At 39.7% G+C, this 18,967-nt stretch overlaps 1 protein-coding gene across 1 annotated transcript in view; it reads right to left on the minus strand.

The window, feature by feature from the left end:
• The window catches only part of LOC149253751 (putative ribosome-binding factor A, chloroplastic), a 109,254-nt gene that overhangs the window by 71,403 nt on the left and 18,884 nt on the right, over window positions 1-18,967 (minus strand). The window contains exon 2 of the mRNA XM_089460012.1: window positions 9,927-10,100. Coding sequence (XP_089316138.1) covers window positions 9,927-10,100 — 174 coding nt within the window. The remainder of the gene's footprint in view (window positions 1-9,926; window positions 10,101-18,967) is intronic.

Genomic DNA, 18,967 nt, shown 5'->3' on the forward strand with positions numbered 1-18,967 from the left:
GAAGAAGCTTGGAGTTCCATTAAACCAGATGTAAGTCACTTTCGTGTGTTTGGAAGTGAAGCATGGGCCCATATTCCAGATGAAAAGCATAAAGCTTTAGAACCTAAGAGTGAGAAATGTACTTTTGTTGGATATTCTGAAGATGTAAAAGGTTATAGACTTATTCCATTTAAGTCCAAAAATGTTATCATTAGAAGAGATGTAAAATTTGATGAAAATAAATCGGCCTGCGAGCCTAGTCCGGCGGATGTGCCACCTCTTCCTATCTCTTCTATCTTTGAAAACATTTCTTCTTCTGATGATGAAAGCGAGGATGATAATCCTCCCCCACCTTCTCAGGATCCTCAACTTCCAAGATGGGTCCGTGCTACTCGGGATGCAGCAGGTGATCTTGCCGGTGATCCTACAGATCAGCGACGTACACGTTCTCAGTTTGAAAGAGCCTCTTCTTTACTGGCTCAAGCTCCAGTAAATCATGATCCTGACACTTTTGCAGAAGCTTCAGGCCATCCACATTGGGAAGCAGCTATGAATGAAGAATATCATTCATTGATGACAAATGATACATGGGATCTTGTTCCTCTACCAAAGGGACGCAAACTTGTTAGATGCAAATGGGTTTACAGAACCAAGTATGGACCAGATGGGAAAGTTGATAAACATAAGCTCGTCTAGTTGCTAAGGGCTTTTCACAGGTTGAAGGCATTGACTACACTGAAACCTTCTCTCCAGTTGCCAAAATGAACTCTATCCGCCTTGTTCTTTCCCTTGCTGCCTCTTTAAAATGGGAAGTCCATCAAATGGATGTTAAATCTGCCTTCTTGCATGGGGACTTGCAGGAAGAAATCTATATGGAACAACCCATTGGCTTCATACAAACAGACTCCAGCCTCGTTTGTCGACTTAAGAAATCCCTTTATGGCCTCAAACAAGCTCCTCGGGCTTGGTATGCCAAAATGGATAGCTTTCTTTTAGAATCTGGCTTTTCTAGGTGTCATTCTGACAATACTGTCTACACCAAGAAAGTGGGCAACTCTCTTATCATCCTTGTTCTTTATGTTGATGATCTTATTCTTACTGGTAGTGATCCCAACCTTATAAACCATGTGAAGTCCAGCCTTAAAAAGAAATTTGAAATGACAGACTTAGGACACTTACACTATTTTCTCGGTCTTCAAGTCTTGCAATCCCAAGAAGGTATTTTCCTTTCCCAGTCCAAGTATGCTTGTGATATTCTTCGTCATTTTCACATGGAAGACTGTAAGCCAGCCCCTTCTCCCTTTCAGTCTGGAGTCAAACTTTCAGTCTCTTGTACTTCTCCTGAAGTTGATGCTACCTTATACCGTCAACTTGTCGGAAAACTCTTGTATTTAACCCATACTCGTCCTGATCTTTCCTTTGCTGTTGGCCTTGTTGCTCGTTTTATGCAAAACCCCCGTGAAAGTCATTGGAAAGCAGCTAAAAGAATACTTCGTTATGTTCGAGGTACAGTACAGTTTGGGATTCATTACAGTGCCAAAGCAGCTCCTCTGTTAGTTGGTTTCACTGATTCTGATTGGGCTGGTGACCTTGATGATCGGAAGTCTACTGCCGGTTATGTCTTCACTCTTGGTTCAGGACCTATTACATGGGCTTGTAAGAAACAGGCTGCCATTTCTCTTTCGTCAGCAGAAGCAGAGTATCGTGGTGCCGTGGAAGCTAGTAAGGAAGCCTTGTGGCTTCGTCAGATCCTATCAGAATTTGGCTTTGAGCAGCAGCATCCAACCACACTTTGGTGTGATAATCAAAGTGCCATTCAGCTATGCAAAGATCCAGTCCAGCATCAGCGCAGCAAACACATTGAACTACACATGCACTTCATCAGAAAGCTCATTCATGACCATGTTCTTGAAGTGCAATATTGTCCAACGGATGATCAGGTTGCAGACATCTTCACAAAGGCTCTCACAGAGGCGAAGTTCACTAAACTTCGATATATGCTTGGAGTTCAGGAAGTTGTCACTAAGGGGGGATAGGCTCTAGTGCCTCCTTCCTTCTCCTATTGTGTCATATTTGTAAATCCTTCAATCCTATCCCAAGTTGTTCTTAAGGGGGGATGTTAGGATATTCCGACACATAGGATATAGTTAAGTTCAACTTGGTCTAGCATAGAGTTAGGTTAGAGTTAGGTAAAGTGTGTTTCTTTACCGTTGTACATTTTGTAACTTACAATCCGACGGTCACGATATGTAGTGATCCGACGGTTCACTCTCACCTCGGTATTACCGACACTTGATCCGTGGCTTGACACCCGATTGGTCCATGAGTTCTATTTAAAGCGCATGGAGGGTCATTGTTCGGGTAATCCGTGCATGAGAGAAGCTTATGTAAATTTTCATTCTTTGATTAATAAATTGTCTGTACCCACGTTGGGACAGGCCGTGGACTGTTTCCCTCCTTGCACTCTGAGGGTTTTAACCACGTCAAAAATACTGGTGTATTGATTTGAGATCTGGTTGTGAGCGGTGTCCTTTTGGTATTCTTTCTGAGGAACTTACCCTGTAAATTCCTACACAAACTGACCAGCATATCAGCTTTTGGGTGGCTTCTTCAGTTGCTTACTTCTCAGCAACTGAGTTGCAGTGCAGTAGTTAGCAGTGGCAGTGCTATGGGCAGCATGATGCAGCGTATTGAGAGGGAGCTGCAGTACAGATGCAGCAGTGACAGTGGCAGTGTCATGGGCAGCAGTACAGATTGCAGCAGCACAGTGGATGAAGGGTAGCAGGCCGAGCATCAGCAGCGCAGAGGACTGATGTCGTGGATCAATGTGATACTTCTACTGGGAAGTATTGCTAGAGCACATTCCTCGCTAAGAGGGAGTGTTGATTTTGGGTAGCATCGGATGTGCTCTAGCTCTGAAATTTTGTGGAGAGGCTAGAACACATGAGATCTCCAAGACCCAGAAATCGTTTGGTGAAATTCCACCCAGATTGTATTTTATTAAAATAATTAATATTTTTAATGGGGTTCCTAAGTCTAAACTTAGGAAAATTAAAATATTAATGGGTATTAATGAAAATATGGGTGAGAAGCTTCTAAGAGACGAGGATCAAGTCTAATTTAATCTTAGCCGTTGATTAGAGACTTAATCTCGGTCATTGATTTCTCAACAGGAAAAGTATAAATGGAGGCTTGGGGTCAGTTGGAGAATACACATAGAGAGATTGAGGAAATCGATTTTCTGAGGTGAGAAGTTCTTAGGAGGAAATCGATTAGGGAGATCTTATAGCTGAGGGGCAGGGATAGTACGGGAACACTGACAAAAAGGCATAGAGAAGCTTGTGGAGGCAGCATAGTAGCCAAGAGAGCTAACGCTGGGCCAATCTGTGCCCACGCAGCCTTGACACAGAGCCAGAAGGGCCAGCGCAACCGGAACTGTTAGGAACTGTCGGAACTGCCGAGAAAGTTGACGCAGTGGGTAGAAGAGTTGACGCAGAGCCTCAAAGAGCTCCACACAGGCCCACGTAGTTACTGTGAAGGGGCAATGCAGTTGTAGCCAGGTCTAGCCAGTTTTGCTTCCGGATCAACCGGAATCTGCCAGGTGAAGTGAGGTAAAACTCACTCAGGTTTTTCCGCCACTGTATTTCTCTGTCACTAGTTTTCTGGGAAGGCAACCAGCATTTGTATTCAAAACTATTGCTTAATAATAGAAAACCCTTAGAGTTGTTGCACCAGTTTTCCCGCATTAGGTTTTTCCAGGGACATTTAGTCCAAAAATAAGTGTGTCCTATGTGTGATTGTCTCATTTATTTTTCAGTACTTGATCTATATGTTGGTGTAGGCTGCAGCGTATTTGCATTTAATATTTTCTGAATATTTTTGAAAATAACTTGTTAAAATAAAGAACACAGGTAGGTAATGCAAATCAGTTTACTGCAGTAGGATTTCTGACTTGTTAGATTCAAAAATTTTCACACTCATGAGTCTAGACCAATTTTGACAACACTAAAACAAACTGAATGAGAAGAGGAGGGATCCTTCTCAGATGATGCAAAACCATTTTCAAGCAAAACGACCCCATTAATATGACCACTTCCCATGACAATTTCAAAACTCAATATTACCCATGTTCTTTGAGGAGTAAATGACATCATTCATTTCGAGCAACAATTCCTTCAAGGATCCATTAATATGCCCTTCCAAAGCAGCGTCTACAATTTGAGTCTATGTATATGCACTCAAACTGACCATGAGATCTACTTTCAATCCATTTTTTCCAACAACCAAATCAAGGGTTATGGTGACCACTATTCTTGAGTTTTGGGATTTGTATCTGGAGCACCTTCAATTTTGGCATTCAATAAATGGACTACGACCCTAACCAAGTCACTCATATCCTCACAATCAAAAGGCCAAAATTCTAGAAATTGATTCCTCCATGGATGCACCCAAGCGCCATCTTCTTTATCTCTGGCTAGTGATCCTCCTCTTTCCTTTGTACCTACAATTCCACTAGAAGAGCATACACACCGCTTGGAAAGCCTTGGATCCAGACCTAGTAAGATGCCATAGCCCTCTCACCCATCCGTACAGCAGTGTGGTGATCTGTTCTCTTATCCATATAGTCACATTGATATGACTGCCTGTTCTCCTATCCGTATAGTTGCAGTTGCATTATCTCCCAAAATTTTGAAATCTTCTAAATCAAAGACACTTAAAATAACAAAACATGCAAAATGTATAATTATTCAACGTATTTTTCAAGTGAATTCAACAACTTAAACCAGTGAGCAGAAACTGTGAGTATGAGATCAACTATTTTCATCCTTGGGTATGTTAGTGTCAATCAGTTCAGCCTGTCACCAGTGATCAAATATGCTCTTACAAGGTGTTGTTAGGGTGTCAAGTCAAATTTTTGTCATTTCAGTGAATCTTCAAATAAAAATTTGGTCACTGGCTGTTGTGTCTAGGTCACTGCTGCTCCTTTCACTTACTCATGGTCTTCATCACTCATCATGGTCATTGTATTCTTCAAGGTATCATATTTTCATTTAAATGTCTTGGGTCATGAAATGGTTAAATTCCTCATTTTAGGTCATGGTCTAGGGTTTCACTCCATGTGTCATCGTGATACCATATGTCAAAAAAAACATGTCCATCATGTGATTCAGTGGGTAAAGGGAGTTAGCAGCTTAGGGAAAGCAAAATAAAGGTAAAGGTAATGTTTTATTTCAAATAAGACAATGTTGCAATACACTACCTCGTCTCATCATTTCTCATTGGGCCATTTTTGCTTCAAAATATGTTTCTGACCAATGGAGAAGAATTTTAGAAAATTGAAAGAGGTTTTGGTTAATTATAGTCCAAGGAACGAAAACATCCTTCCGTTTATGCACAGGTGTTATGATTTGAGAGAAATCTCCAAACTACACTTGCTACAGGAGAGTTGTTGCACTTCTGGATAGTTTGACTTCAAGACAGTTTTTCAGGGATTTGGAGCAGGTGTTGGCAGTGCTTAAGGACTCTATTGTGTAGCAGACATCATAATCTTTCCAACCATACCACTTTCAGCCCAAAACTCCTCCAGGAAGGCAATCAAAAGTGCTTTGCAAGTTGGCGCTGCGCTTTTGTTAGAAGCACGCTGTGTTTTTGGAGTGACCTTGGGAAAACTCATTTTTCTCAGCCTTGGAGAGGCCATTTTACATGCTTAAATACTCTATGGACAACTAGACATCCTAATATTTCCAATGGTACCTTCAGATCATGATTTGGATTAGTGGAAGGCATCCAAAAGTGCTCTACAAGTTGGTGTTGTGCTTTTGTCAGAGACACCCTACGTTTTTGGAGCGACCTTGGGAAAATCAATTTATCTCCTTGCTGGAGTGTCCAAATTACATTCTTAAGGAGTCCATCTTATAGCAGACTTCAAGAGCTTTCCAACAAGCTATCAAGTTCGAAATTTGGAGTAGTTTAAGGCCTCCAAAAGCGGGTTGGAAGAATGTGTTGCGTTTCTGGGAGAGGTGTTACGCTTCTATGAATTGCGCTGCGTTTCTGGGAGAGGCATTGCGCTTCTGTGAACTGCGCTGCGCTTTGGGCAAAGTATCTCAAAACTTACAAAAAATCGCCCAAATTCAAAAGTCAAGCTTGCATTCCAATTTTTTATTCCTCTAAGCCATTAACAAGGTTTTCAAAATGGAGGGAGACTCCTCACCATCATAAAAGATAAAACATCATAAAGGAGGGAGGAATTTGAGGTATAAGCCAACAAACTGCAATGAAATCAACTCCTCACCATTCATCAGACAGTGCTTTGAAGATGTTAGCTGCCTAGGGTTTTGCTAAAGGGTGGGTGAAGTAGGTTTTCATGAACAGCTCACTGATTGGATTGCCACCAATTTGAAGGGAGAAAAAGCCACCATAGCAGGGATTGATTTCACATTCTCAGTTGTTGCCATCTCTCTTGCCACAGGGATACCTAATCATGGGGAGTATTGGTTCAAAGGCATGAGCCTAGACCTTGAGCAATACAAACCTTTCTTAAAATCACCCTACAGAGAGGCTCATTCACACATCATTCCATTCAGATACCTGTTGGAAAGTATGCACCACTAATGAAGGTTGTAATGAATTTTTTCACCTGTGAGGGGAGATTTTCCAGATTGTATCAATACCACATTAGGCTGCTAATGCATTTCACAGCTGTGAAACCTCTCAACCTGTGTAATTACTTGTGTAGAAGTCTTATCAAAATGTCTGAGAAGGTGCAAATGAAAAGTAAAGAGCATTACCCTAGCCTTTTCCATCACAGTTTGATAAAGGTTGTAGTCCTCCATCAGTTGGCAGAAAAGAACATGGCATGGGATACCTTCATTGAAACAGCTTTGCAGTGGCATGAAACTACTTCATCAAGCCATCACCAAGACACATCAATACAGCCTATGGAGGTAGGATCATCAAGCAAATTAGAGGAGGTTCCCAAGGCACCTAGACCTAAGGTGACCAAAATATATCAGAGAGGAAATAGGCTTGTGTTTACTTCTCAAGTTGAGAAAAGGGCCAAGCCTTCTACATCAACACAACAGGGATCACATTTACAAGATGAGGAGCTAATTGAGCATGATTTTGAACTAGTTGACTTGGAGGCAACAGATGAGAATTCAAACTTGCAACAAGTTATCAAGGAAAAGGATTCCCAAATCAGAGAGCTCATGGACAATTTGGCAAGGGCCAAATTCATCATTTCTTTCCTTGAGCAAGAAAACAGTCAACTCAAGGCCAAACAGCTAATCATGGAGAAAGAGCAATCCAAGATGTTGAAGCAAGGAGACAAAGGTAAAGTAGTGTTAGAGCATGATGAACAGGAAAAGCAAGTTGGAAAGAAGAAGCCAAGGACAAATGGTCTCAAAAGATGTTGGGTTGTGTTATATTCTTTCCACGACTAACCTACGTAGTTAAACGGGGGGTTAGAGGGGGGCGGAAGCCCCCCTTCGTTGCGCCGATTGCGCAGTGGGGGGGTCACAGGGGGGGCGGCAGCCCCCCCTGTCCGGGGGGTTTGAGGGGGGCGGGTAGCCCCCCTCTACGGGGTCCGGGGCAGTGCCCCGGGAAAAAAAAATTTGGACCCTATATTAGGTTGGGCGAACCTACCTATGGTTTTGTGCATGTTTTTCGCACATGGTATTGGACGCGATGGTTTTTCGGTCCATGGTATTGGATGCTTCGGCATGTATAAATATGTATTGTAACATTGAAAGGAACATAATGAAAAATCAAGCTGGTAGTCCCGGTTTTGGGATCCAGGGAAAAATCTCTGTGCATATGCGTTTTATGGGTTATGCTCTCGCATTGTTTATTTTCTTTGTTTAAGAATTCGTATGCAGGTAAATTCTGTACAGGGTTAAAACCTACAAAAGAGCATTGCAAAAAGAAAAAGACCAAAACCTACTGGATGAAGACTTGGACATTGAAGACAGAATTGCTTTGGAAATTAATGAAGACAGAGAGTATTGGCTAGGTAAGGTCAATGGCCATCTAGAGCAGCTTCTTGACAAGGCTAACAGGGACAACTAGCTGTTGAGGCACATGGCCCACCACTACCAAACCAGAAACATGATTTGCAACATCAAGCTCAAGCAAATGCAAAACAAGCTAAAGGAAACCCTAAAAGACAAAAATGAGAGGGATAACTTGGAGATGCTTGTTGAAGCATCCATGAGAGCATAATATACCTCATTTGGCACTTCTGGACCAATTTTGGGAGTTTTCTAAGCATTTTTGGTTTTTGGTGAATTTTGGTGCAAAACTCAGAAATTGCACTAGTTACAGAAACGCAGCACCTTGGCACTGTGCTTTTTCCTCAGACCTCCAAATGACAAGTGGCTTGCATTTTTGGAAATCTAGTGGCCTCCTCTCAAAACCCATTTCATCAGATTTCTCAGACAGGGCTCAAATTTTGAGAAAAATGAGAAAAAGGGGTCAAAAATCAACATTTGCCCCTTTTTGACAGGCGATGCACTTTTGGAGACACCTTGGGATAATCAATTTTTGAAGGCCTTCCCATGGGTCATTTTAAAAAATTCAAGATGTTCTGGAAACTAGACAGACAAGGCTAGTTGACGTTCTCTCAGATTTCAAATTTGACTTCAGAAAGGCACCTAAAAGTGGCCTCAAAGTTGGTGTTGCGCTTCTGCAATTTTCTGAGTTTTTAATTAAAAATTCCACTGTGTAATTTCTCAGGTTTTTAGTTTGACTTAGTCAAAGTTAACTTCATGATGTAACTTCAATAGTTTGAAGTCTAGATGATGTAATCATGAATAAATTAGCATGATAGGTTGTTTTTATGGTTAATTAGGCCTCATAAATGAAGCAAAACTCAAATCAAAGTCTAAGAGAAGAGTTTGTTTTTGACCTTCTCACTCTCACTTGTTGGTTGAGAGATTCTTGGAAATTGTTCCACCACTTAGGGATTTGACCCTTGAAGGTGGGGAAGCTGTTTGTTTGAGTCTATATGTATCATTTCTCATTCAGAGAGAAGGGTTGGACTTCAGAGGAGAGGACTTGTATCTTATGCTTTCACACAGTTAATCAAGGAGCAGTTGCAGCTATTTTTCAGGAATACTTGTGCAGTGAGTTTGTGATGTTGTTTTCTTTCTATGTTAGTTTCTTATGAATGAATCCATCTCTCTTAACATGTTTTGCTTTCCTCAGTGATTTTCCTTACAATTATATAGGCAGAATTCTTTATATTCAAAGCTCTGTTTATGTGGAAAATCATGTTTGTGTATTTCTTCTTCTAGATTAATGAATTCATGGTAATACATGCTCATTATGATTTTCTAAACTTTCAGACCCTACACTACATTGACCAAACTCTTAAATCCATCACAAGACATTGTTATCTTGCTCCTCTTTATGCCTACTATTGCAAACCTTTGAGACCTTAACCTAATTGCTCTTTCTCATCCCTAGTCCAGCAACATAAAAACCCTAAATTTTCAAAAACTCAACTAAAACTATTATATCTAGCCTAAAATCCATTTCTCTTCCAGTCATTGACTATGAAATCCTTAGAGAGATCCCTCTCTGGTTTAGCAGGGCTAGCTGCTAAACTACAAGTGGTTTGAAGTTACCTCTTTCGATCTCCTCCTCAGCCTGGGACATTGTAGGGGATAATAGGGTATTTTCAACAAATTTGCAAATAGCAAATTTCTAGTAAGATATTTAAAAAAAATTATTCAAATTCAATAAAAAGTCTCATTGTATTTGCAAACATCTACATCACTACTTAATTAAATATGAAAAAAAACAACAACAAAAAAATCCCAACATTTACGTAAGGTCTATCCCACTCATTGCATATTCATAAAATTTGCCAATTAGTTATATCTATACAAACTTAGGCATTCCTTAAGCTTTTCCTTTCTAAATCTGCCAAATAGAAATGTGCATACCCGACTTCCTCTTTCTAATGAATCATCATTGATAAAACGAACTTCAGGTGTCATCCGCAATTTCATGCGTTTCCCCAGTTCAGAACGAACATACTTATTTTTTGATTTCAAGCCTTCTATAGCTATCTCTCGTCCCCTATCGTCACCATAGACAGAGACATAAACCTTTACTACCTGTGTTCAGAAAGAAAATGAAAAATTTTAGACAGCCAAACTACCAAAAGTAAATACATGTGGGATCAATCATCAAACTAAACTACATCATTGTGATTTTTATGCCAAATGTTTTCACACATGCACTATCAACTATTAACAATAACAACATAAAACAAATTCCTCGAAGAAAGTTGACACAAATCAAATTTCTTTTCATTCAAGTCCCCAACTAAAGCTTCTTCCCTTTTATCCTCCAGGAAATCTGGAACATCGTGTCCATCAAAATAAATATATGAACATACCAAGGACTTGTGGTGTCCTTACAAAGAATGCCATTGATATTCAATTTGCTTCAATATATATCTTTTATTGTAATTCAAAAAGAATTCTGATCGATGTAGACGTCTGTGCATATGCATGTATGTAAACTCACCAGTACAAACAGAGGTAAACAATTGCCACAATAATAGTCCTCAATTATCCATTGGAACACCATAATAATAGTTTGGATAGAATATCTATGGATGAAACTTTGAGCTGCTTTCAAGTATGGTCAATATTTCACTGCGGATAATTATGGAAAAATTTTAACAAAAATCATCAATGGCCAAGAGTTCATTATAGTTAATCATGTAATCAAGGACCGGAGGCACACGTACATGAGTACAAATTCCTCTTTCTTTATATTAAACTTTATGCATAGATACATAGACAGATGGATGAAAAGATGATTATTCTTATGGTGATCTCAGTGAAGAGACTTCTGTAATGGACTGCAACACAATCCTTGCTAAACCTTTCAATAGGACACTGCCAAAATATTTACATGCACATTACTGTTGAAAGGCAATCAATGAAAAACTGCCACATAAAGGTTCTCATTATTTCCAAGGTTCTTTCTATTTAAATTTGACAGACCAGAAAAATGTAACACAGGGAAGATTGGTGGAGGGTAATAGTTAGAGACTCCTAAGACTGCATGTTAGTCAGTTATGTTGTAGGTCCTAGAGTAGCTTCTAAAAATGAAGCATCGTCCTCTGTTCTTGTCCAAGGTTGAAAGATTTGCAGAAACATGAAAATCACTACACTAGGTCATGGGGGATTCCTTTTAGTTATCAAACTCTAGATCATTACACTCAATCATAGTCAAGGACAGGAAGCACTTGACATAAGTATAGATGACTTTTTCTTTATATTAAAAACTATGCATAGATAGATACAAAGACAGATGGGGGATTCCTTTTAGTTATCAAACTCTAGATCATTACACTCAATCATAGTCAAGGACAGGAAGCACTTGACATAAGTATAGATGACTTTTTCTTTATATTAAAAACTATGCATAGATAGATACAAAGACAGATGGATGGAAAAAATGAACATATTCTTATGGTAATCACAGGTAGAGAACAGTCTTCATGTAATGGACTAGAACCCACATCCTTGCCAAACCTTTCAACGTGTAACTGCCAATGTATTTACATCATAGTTTTAAAAACAGACTGGTTTGAACTGGTAACCAGTCAAACCAGCTGATCAGCAATTTTCAGCCAATGACCCGATAGAAAAATCTGGTTTGGGAACCAGTTGGTACCAGTTAAGTACCAAATCGAGTGTTTTGGTGCTCCAAACCAGGCCAGTCAGATCTCGCATGTGTGAGGGGAGTCTGGTAGCCACAGTGGATGTTTTCCAGGTGGTTTTGGATGAAACTAGGGGCTTTTTTCTCTCTCAAAGCCGTCCCCTTGGCTATAAAACTAAACCCCTCCCCAAACCCTAAATCTAAACAGAAAACCTAACTCAACCCTAGCAATGTTGGCAATCAATAGTAATGTTAAATTCTTAAAATAAAAGTTGACATTTCCCTTAACTTTTCTTGTTGAAGTTGACATTTCCTTTATCTTTCCTTTTTAAAGTTGACATTTCCTTCATCCTTTCTTTTTATCCTTCTACTTAAATTTTTATCATTACCATTAATTGTTTCAGGATGTTTGAGAGAAGTTCCAACCTTAGCAGACATCATATGGAGAAAAAATAATTCCCCACATCAAAATTCAGTACACTTAACAGTTTGCAGGATTTTAGGATTTTAGGATTGCAACATTTTCTTTGAATTCTATCATGTATGAGGGTACGGGATTGGAATTAATCAAGAGCATGAATCCCTTTATGTACCTTGATGTTGGTGGTATTGATTGTTGAACCCCTTTGTCATGGCCTTAACAAAAATGTACCTTTCAGTCAAACCAAAATAATTGGTTAGTGCGTTAAGCTTTTTCTACCATATTATAAGGTTGAGGAGATGAACCCTTCACTCAAACCAAAATCATCAGTTAGGCATGTTTAAGTTTTTACAATTTCTACCATATTATAAGGTTGAGGAATCTGTGTCTGATGACTTTGAGGCAAATGATGTTTATGTAGCTCTTGTTTATGATTCCATTTCTAGTAGTGGTGAATTAGTGATGAGTTTGATGAGTGATTTGAAATAGGACAATGGCCAAGTAGCTTGTAGCATTTATTTTTAGACTATAGAGGCCACTTAGAGCCTCATTGATTATGTATTTTGTTAATGTTATATATTGCACCTGGTGCCATTTTGATATATGCACCTTTACATGATATATAGATGAGCAAACTTTGCATATTTTGTCTCTAATGGTTTGGAAACATGGTTTGAAATCTTAAAAATAACTTTCTTCATTAAAAATTAATTATTTTATATATTTTTTAAAGATCGATTCATTTAATCCTATGCGATCTGGTTTGATCTGGTTCCAGTTCCTTGATAGGTGGACCAGTTCGAAACCCGATTCCGGTTTTTTAAACTATGATTTACATGCACACTACCGTTGAACGCTGAGTTGCATGATACAGGGAAATGAATACGAATTTCGGAAATAGAAATGCGATGGAAACATAACCCCTTAAAAATTTGGAAAAGGGGAAATGTGATAAACACACACACACACATATATATAATGCATTATTTTTAGAAATGCGATGGAAACATAACCCCTTAAAATTTTGGAAAAGGGGAAATGTGATATACACACACACATATAGATATATAATGTGTTATTTTTTCAATTGAGTTTAACCTCAATGGTTGGGTGGAATCATTGTGATCCTCCCTATTACCCACTAAAAGTGGGTAACCCATAGGAGAAATTTTTTCTCCCCATTGATCAACCAACTAGCCAGTAACCCTATGATGGCCCACGGATAGCTTTACATCAAAGCTATCCACCTATGCTCCAATCAATACTCACCCCATCTAACATGCTTCTTGAAGGAAAGTGAGTCATCTATTAGAAGGTACACTAACTATTTTTGTAATCATGTGTTTTCATTTAATGTTTTGGGGCATCTTGCTTTAAAATCTAGTAGGCCTTGTGAAAGCCCTCACAAGGGAAGAACTAGACTAAGATACAACAATGAGGTGATTGCCATTGTCACCTTAGCACTCCACCTCCTACCCATTAGTGGAACTTCACCACACTGGAGGCTTCCCAGTATATCACCTAAAGCATGTTCTAAGTCAATTGGTTCAAGGCAATGTATGTGAATGGCTAAGCAAGGTACTTCTTCGTTGGATTAGGGTACAATTATTGATGTAAAGGAATGGTGTACCACTAGCAAAGCCTAGATAAGAGTACTTGATACCTAAGGTTTCAAGATATGGTTCAACATGTTGATCTTTGAGTAGCATCGAGACGTATTCCAACATGCCAAGAGGCCTCCTAAGTCGACCTAAAAGAATTATGGAAATTAAAATTATAAAAATAAATAAAAAAATAATAATAAAAAATAATAATTGGGCTTCATGTAGGCTCCAAAATGTCAAGTCGACCCCACCATGAAAGAGTGTGACCCGTGGTCAAAATTCACCCATTTGACAAGCATGAATACACAATGTGACACCTTCATTTGACAAATTCGATCATCACATCTTCTATCCAAAATTAGCAGCATGTGTGAACAAAAGAGGGCCAAGTTGACAAAAGTTTGATCGAACTTGATTTGACTGAGTTTGACCATTGAACGCATTACGAATCTAACCGTGGGCTAAATTGACCACAGGTCCAAGCTGATTGCAGGCTGAAATTTTGATTGTTGACCACCATTGACTTTTGGTATTTCTAGTGTTTTGACCAATGTTGACTAGCTAGAAATTAACCAGGTTTGATTGGTATTTTGGACTTGGATTTTGGCACAAATTTCTAAACAGTTTTTTGGAATTGTAAACCTTATTGAAGAATAATTTCTCCTAGACGAAAAGTTGCTAGGTTTTCTCCCAAGTTTGAGTTTCCCAGGGTAAATTTGTTCTCTATTGTGCATGGATGTCTATTTCTGATCTTACTATTTTCGTTGCATAACTATTGAGATTTTTAGTTTATAATTGCTCAATGATATCAGTGGCATAAAGATAAATTTTTAAAGATCATTAGGTAGTAATTATCAGATCAAAAAATTGGTTTCTACTATTTATCTTATAGAAAATTCAACATGGTATTAGAGCCTTGTTGAAAGTGTTAGAAAATCAAGAGACTTATGTATCATAGATGATTTTCCTTAACTTGATAATTTCTTGTGATGTGTGTTGGCCTTTTATTACTTTATTAGATCTTGTTCATCAAGCAATCACCAAAACAATGAAGATCACAACAAGACAGAGTACACAAGATATAGGCTCCAAGCTAGGGAAAAACCCCTCCAAGGGGAAAATGTTGGACACAGATTGTCATTGATGTCAATATGGCAATATTCAAGGAGTAGACAGAGCCAAGAGGAGCACACAGAGTTATCGGAGCCAAGAGGAGGAGACAGAGCCATAGAGGAAGCAGACAGAGTTATCGGGAGCCATCAGAGAAGAAAACCCATCTATATATGCATTCACAGCTATCGGAGCAACAATGCCAAAGGAATACTCTATCGGAGGAGTAGAGCTATCGCATATCACATATGCCAAGAGTAAGGTTCATAAGCGGAGCAATATATATATATATATATATATATATATATATAAACAAAGTAAAAACAATGGAACAATATATATATGCATGCATTTAAACACTATCGGGAGCGGCCTTAACACTATCGGCGGGCAAACTATGCATCCCCGACAATACACTATCGGAGGCCAAAACTCACGTATATATGCCGTTACACTATCGGAGGCGGAAACCGGACTTGAAATTTATTACACGGGAGCGGTGAGTCATATCGGGTCCGACACCTAATATCGCATCGCAAAAATGGAGTGGTCTGCGTTAACGTCAAGCCCTGACCCTGTGCGACTTGCGATCGCCGATAGCGATATCGCATCGGACCTCCGCCAAGGGCAACCCCCGATTGCGATTACACACGGACCCGAAGGGGTTATCAACTGCTGCTTAATATCATATCACATCCGCCCATCGCAATGCTACACAGAGGGTTGTCCGACTAGAAGCGCCGATTGCGATAAAGCATGTGGACCCGATTAAACATTAAAACATGGTTTAATACCATATCACATCCGATCCATCGGAGCAGTGGAGGATCAGTCGTCGGCCATCGGCGAAGTCATGGGTCCGATATATAAAGGACCCCCGGGAGTCACGAATCACCGATTGCGATTTAAGCATGGACCCGATACAGGAATAGGTGCGGGTAAACTAAATTTGAAATCTGCCATTAGTGTTTCTCACCTGTTTTTCATATATTTTCCTGTGTAACCGTGTTTTTGCTTGCGGGGTGGTTTTAAGCCGAAAGGCTTATGATGGCTGTGTCTGATGGTTTTAGGCTGAACGTCAAGTAAATGGGGTGATTCATGGCAAAATCGATTGCGATTGGACATGGCTATCCGTTAAATGAAACTGAACTCTGTGCATGCCCACAATCATTGTTAAAGGAGCGTTGTTACAGTCGTAACCAATGAGATGTGTTCTCTGTGGATTATTTGGCACTCTCTTATGAATTAACGTGTCCTGTGAGCACGATGAGACAGAGGAAGCTACAGCAACAGACAAGCCAGTGGTGAGGAAGCTGAAGCAGGCGAGGAGGAAGCCAAAGAGCCAGCGAGTAAGCGGAAACGAATGGAAAAAGGCATGAGAATGTATAAAACAGTAAAAACAGAGAACTGTTGGTGTTGTTGTTGTGGTGAAGAACCAGAGGGTGAGGTAGTAGAAGTAGCAGAGGCAAAAGAGGCAGCAAAAGCAGCGGAGGCTGTAGAGGCAGCAGAGGCAGGAGAGTAGGAGTGAGAGAACCTCAGCTGAATAGAGTGCAGCAGCATACTAGTGTATACCAAGATTGGGTTGGAGCCCAAGAGGTTGGAGCCTCAGAACTGAACAGGACTAAAGTCATTAGGGGTAGGTGCTCCTAAGTGCAGAACCACTGCTAAACAGAGTTGGTGCTCTGGAGGTTGGAGCCTCACTGAAGTCCAAGTTGGAGCTTGGAAACTATTCACAGTCAGATATATACTTATATTGTATTTATTTCATTGCACTGTCTTGAGTTTTAATAAAAGCATTTATTCCAGCTGTTGGTTTCTGTGTTCTGTGTATACATATACATATCTATATATGCTTTTGGCAATCACTAGAATAATTAAAAAAATTAATAAGAAATACTGATTCACCCCCCCCTCTCAGTATTTCCAACAGAAAACCCAGAAAAATGTTTTTCTTCTTATATAGAATTTGGTTACAAAGAGACTTCCAAGACCCAAAGACCAAAGCCAAAACCCTACCAAGCACCAAGTCAACCCCTAGCAAGATCTTCTCCAAGGCAACTTCCAAACTTCGACCCACTGCAACTTCGTCCCAGAATTTCAGCCCTACAACTGCTCCTCAGAATTTCGGCCCTGCAATTTCGGCCTCTTGCAACTGCAGCTTCACAGAAACTCTAACTCTACACGTGTGGGCAGAGAGAGAGAGAGAGAGAGATCTAGCCCAAGAAACTTTGATTCTTCCTTCCTTTCCTCGTCCTTCTTGCTCTCTTCTTCTCCTTCATTATTGCAAATTGAACTTGTGATGAGTGAGTGCTCCAAATGAAGTCGAGATCCTTATATTTATAGCCTTCATGAGGGGTCGAATAGCCCTCCCTTAAGCCGACTTGATCTGCTCTTGGGTCGACTTGGTCTTGTTTATTTGGGGTAGCATTGGATGTGCTCTGGCCACGAAAATTGGTGGAGAGCCTAAGGCACATGAGATCTCCAATACCCAAAAAGGGTTTGGGCAGATTCTAAACAGTTTGGGAGATATTAAAATAATTAATATTTTTAATGGAGTCCCTAAGACTAAACTTAGGGAAATTAAAATATTAATGTGAATTAATATAAAACTGTGTTAGAATGGTCCAAAAGTCATGGATCAAGCCAGATCTAATCTTCGCTGTTGATTAGGGACTTAATCTCGGCCATTGATTTGTCAACGAGAAAAGTATAAGAGGAGGCTTGAGGATCACTTGGAGAACACACCAAGAGATCAAGATTTTGACTTTCTGGGGCTGGGTTTGCTGAGAAAGTTTAGAGAGTGATCTGGAGTTGCAGTTGAGAGGCAGTGAATACAGAAGCAGAGAGGCAGAGATAGTGTCGGGAGGAACTGCTAGAACAGTCGGGAAAGCTGACACGGACGGCAGAAGCCAGAACTGTCGGAACTGCAAGAAAGTTGACGCATAGGGCAGAAGCCAGAACTGCCGAGAATAGTCGGAACTGCCAGGAACTATCGGGAAAGCTTACGCAGAGGGCAAAAGAGGCTGACACTGGGGTTTTTCGTGGGGCAGATTGGGGCTGAGGAGTTGTCGGAGTGTTTATTCGGGGTTTTAGCCAGAACATTTGTCTCCGAAGGAGAGGTACTACTGCCAAGATTTTTCTTTGTTGGGTGAGCCGGATTTAGCATCTAGATTGTATTCTGAAACTGCTTAATAAATCAAACCCTCAAATAGCTGCACCAATTTTCCCGCGTTGGGTTTTTCCGGGGATATTAGTCCAAAAATAACTGTGTCATTTGTGTGCTTGTTTCAGTTTCCTTCAGTTGATGATCTGTAATGTGTTGAGCATGTACTTGTGTTTATTTCCAGTATTTACATGTTAAATAACTTGTTAATTAATCAGAACAAGTAGGAAGGAATAAATCAAAAAGTACATGGAGGGTTTCTAACTGTTAGACTTAGAAACTTCAACAGGTCTTAGGATACAAAATAGTTTTTTCTTGACAAAATAAATATCTTTATTTATTGGAATGAGTCCAAATGGGACTATGACACATGACCAATATTCCTAGAGAACCTAAAAGCGTGAAGAACATGCTTTTGACTCAAACTTGAGTATGAAACCCATACTCCAAAATAAAATATAATTTATTTTTCTTTTTGTTTCTTTCTTTTTCTTTCTTTATAAAGAATATACAATGTCATGATTACAATTAAGTCATTATGAAGACCGAACCTAGTTACAATTTTCAACACTCCCTCTTAACTAGGGAGGTATTCATAATCCCATTACATGGTACAAGGAATTTCAATCTTGAAGCATTTTCATAAGAAGAGTTGGATTGATAACTCATCTTTGTCAAGCATCTTTATCATAACTAGCATTGTCCTTGAAGGCCTTAACTAGACTGATAATAACTTCCTAAGCCAAACAGCTTCCCAACGGACTTCACTTGCAGCGACATACTCTGCTTCAGCACTACTCAAAGCAATTGTATCCTGCTTTCTGCTCATCCATGAGACCATGGAAGACCCTAGGCTGAAGCATCCACCTGTTGTGCTTCTTCCATCTGTCTCACTGCCACCCCAATCTGAATCTGTATATCCCATGAGTTGGATTTCATTACCAGTATACCAGAGGTAGTGATGTATGGTTCCACACAAATATCTTAGGATATGCTTGGCTGCAATCC

This window comes from Pinus tabuliformis, chromosome 7 (genome assembly GCF_031772625.1).
Source record: "Pinus tabuliformis cultivar Carrire ecotype Pingquan chromosome 7, CPIR1, whole genome shotgun sequence".
Lineage (NCBI taxonomy): Eukaryota > Viridiplantae > Streptophyta > Pinopsida > Pinales > Pinaceae > Pinus > Pinus tabuliformis.